At 44.1% G+C, this 3421-nt stretch overlaps 1 protein-coding gene across 1 annotated transcript; it reads right to left on the bottom strand.

Annotated features, from left to right (window-relative positions):
* Nucleotides 1-2139: 2139 nt before the first annotated feature.
* On the bottom strand, nt 2140-3087 carry LOC120607387 (olfactory receptor 2A12-like). The gene has a single exon (XM_039869304.1). It carries the CDS (start codon nt 3085-3087, stop codon nt 2140-2142), a length of 948 nt encoding a protein of 315 aa, XP_039725238.1.
* Between the last annotated feature and the right edge of the window lie 334 nt (nt 3088-3421).

Raw genomic sequence — 3421 nt, forward strand, 5'->3', positions numbered from 1 at the left:
TTGTCAGCTTTGGCACCATAATCAGCGACTTCCCCTCCAAATATCCTTAACCTGGAATTCTCCCTGAGAACACCACAACCCTGCAATTCTCTAAAAGAGTGATTCTCTTTTCTCACTTTGGGACTGTGAGTCCCTGACATTCTCATCCCCAATGACCTTTGCTCCCATCTCCTTTCCAGTCACCTCAAGTCACACCCACAGTGGAGTTTGTCATCCTTAAAACTGCACCACTCCCATAAGAAGAACCCAAGCATTCCCACTGAACTTAGAGTGCACTTTCTTATAGGGCTCTTCTTATGGGGCCCTTATTATGACCACATGACTCTTCTTCCAGGTCCATGGACAATGGAATCCTCATTTGACGTGGGGCCTTTGTGCCTGCTGTCCCCTTTCCTGAAATGCCCTTCTCCTGGCTATTTGAACAGGTGACTCCTTCTCATCCTCAGGCATCAGATAAATCTTCTTCCATCACAAGGGTCTACCTGTCAGCTCTCGATAAGTAGATTTCCCTCCTCCATTTTTCTCTATCATATAGTGTTTATTTCCTCACAATTCTGCAGCTTGGTTTTTTAATGATTAAACTTAATTTCTATTTTAGGCTATTATTCCACTGGTGGGAGTAACAATTTAATCTTCTTGGGTTTTCCTCCTCCTCTCTCTTACTCCAACTTCCAGAGGGCTTACAAAGTACTAAGGTGTGCAGTGGTGGGTAGGAGTGGGTGAGATATAACCGGGTCTTCTGCATCTGACACCCACTGAGGGAACTTCACTGCTGTGAGGTCGTCGGTCACCACAGATCACTGGATTCTGGATTACAGTTTCATGACTGAAAGTTTCTCCACATATCTCTCTTGGTTTCCATGGGATCTCATTCTGACTGGGCCATAATATATGCACAAGAAATGCTGAAACTAAATTGACTTATCCCCAAGACCTCTGGGCCACTGGGGCCTGGCAGAGAGCTGCATGTCTATGCTAACTCTGAGGCTCTGAGCCAGGATTCTTAGTGAACTCCATATGTCATTTAGATCCCTTGGAATAATGAATCACTGCTATATGTGCTGCCTATATGGTTTACAGATGGGCAACACACATACAACAACCCTTATTTTTCTGTGGTTTATTTATTCACCTTATGGTTTACAGAGGATTTACAAGTTTATTGCAATTTCATGCACTCCACCTACCAGAGTATAGAAGTTTGGAGACACAGAGACCATTAAATTTAAAGTGCTCATTTTATAGAAGAATAAAGTAAGACCCAGATAAAGGAAGTAACTTTTCCTAAGTCACAAAACAAGTTAGCAAGCATGGCCTAGAAACCAGGTCACTTATTATTAGGTTCCGTGTCCTTATACAACACAATGCAGAGTACACTGTGTTAGCTCTATGACCCGCATTAGTTCCATGCATCATGTCAGATCTGTGAGCTGCATTGTTTCCATATACCATTGCCTAATTTTCAATATTGTCTACAGATATTTATTGTTTACATGTACCACTTTGAGTGTCTGCATCATCTTGGTCCTCTTCTGTGCCACGTACTATGTCACTTACAGTTACCATGTTTCATGTGGATTACATGTATTCTTTTGGTTCTAGTGCCATTATGTTAAATTATGTTGTCAACTTCATTATTTACTGCTCTTGCTGTAGAGGGATTATATATCCATAACCATTGCCACGTGATTTGCATTACTATTCTCTGGGTAAAAAGATACTTCCTCCCCTTTTGCCGTTAGGCTTGACCATGTGACTTGCTTTGGCCAATAGAATATAAGCAAAGAGATGTGTGTCACTTCTAAGCAGAAACTTTAAGAGTCATCATGTATGTTCTTTTCCCTCAGTCCTAAGAATGGCATATTTCATATAGGGCCTCGCCCTTCATGTTGAACTCAAGAATCCAATAGCAGAAGGCCACAGGACACCTATCACTGACATGGAACATAAGCAGTAAAAGATCTTTTGCTGCTGTAGGCCTCTGCACCACAGTGTAGCAAGCTGACCAAGACAGCCATGTTGGTTTTATGTGCCACATTTGTTCTACTGACCAAGCACTATGTTGGTTGTGTACACTATAGATGTTGTCCCTTTCTTCAGCATTGGACGTTCTATCCCAGGCCTGTCCTGGTTCCTAGTTTACAGGTTCATGCTACCCTGCCCGATCACTTTGAAAAAAGCCACTTTGATGTCCTTGTTCCTCAGACTATAGACCAAAGGGTTGAGCAGGACATTGAAGACATTGTAAAGGAGTGTGATATGTTTGTCTTGCTCAGGGGAATAGCTGGAGTTGGGTCTCACGTAGATGTAGGTGACTGGAGTATAGAAGAGTGTGACCACAGTCAGGTGGGAAGCACAGGTGGAGAAAGCCTTGCAGCGGCCTTGTGTGGACTTGATCTTGAGAATGGCCTGGCCAATGCGGATGTAAGAAGCAAAAATGAGGGAAAGAGGGACAACAACCATGAGCACACTGATAACCTGGTCCACCATCTCAATGACATAAGTATCCGTGCAAGCCAAGCTTCGTACCGAGGGGCCTTCACATAAGTAGTGGTTGACCACGTTGGGTCCACAGTATGGCAGCCTCATGGTGAAGAAAGTATGGATCAGAGAGAAGAAGAAACCACAGGCCCCGGCCCCAGCTGCCAGGCGTGCACACAGGCCCCAGCTGAGGATGACAGTATAATGCAGTGGGTGACAGATGGCTATGTATCGGTCATAAGCCATGACTACAAATAAAATGCATTCAGTCAAACCCAGGGCACAAAACATATACATCTGTAGCCAACAGCCAGCAAAGGAGATAGTCTGAGAATGAGCAAGAAGATGTACCAACATCTGGGGCATGGTGGTAGTGATGTAGCTCATGTCCAACAGGGAGAGGATACAGAGGAAGAAGTACATGGGAGTATGAAGATGCATGTTCAGGTAGATCAGGGTGACAATCAGCCCATTGCCCAGGACTGAGCTCAGGTAGAGGAGAAGGAAGGCAATGAAGAGGATCCTGTTGGACAAGGGGTCACTGGAGAAGCCAAGCAGGATAAATTCAGAAACCCAGCTTTGGTTCTGCCTTGGAGGCATCCACATGGTGGGGCCTGTAAGAGAATCATACTCATTTAAGTACCATGTAAAGTACAGTCGTTTAGCAAGAATGTCGGCCCTGGAGGCTGATAGGCTAGGGTTTTAATTCTGACCCCACTACTCATTTGCTGTCTTGAACAAGTTACTTAACCTCTCTGAGCCTCCGTCTCCTCATCTGTAAAATGTGGCTGATAATACTCATCTCTCACAGTTTTCATAAGGAGTAGAGCCAATGTATATGAAGCATCGAACACAGTGCCTTAAAACAATAACATTAAACTAATCATATGCAATCTCCCCAGTCTTATTCCACACCGCTCAGTGGACTAACTGGTCACTC

The sequence above is a fragment of the Pteropus medius genome, unplaced genomic scaffold (assembly GCF_902729225.1).
Source record: "Pteropus medius unplaced genomic scaffold, Ma_sr-lr_union100, whole genome shotgun sequence".
Classification (NCBI taxonomy): domain Eukaryota; kingdom Metazoa; phylum Chordata; class Mammalia; order Chiroptera; family Pteropodidae; genus Pteropus; species Pteropus medius.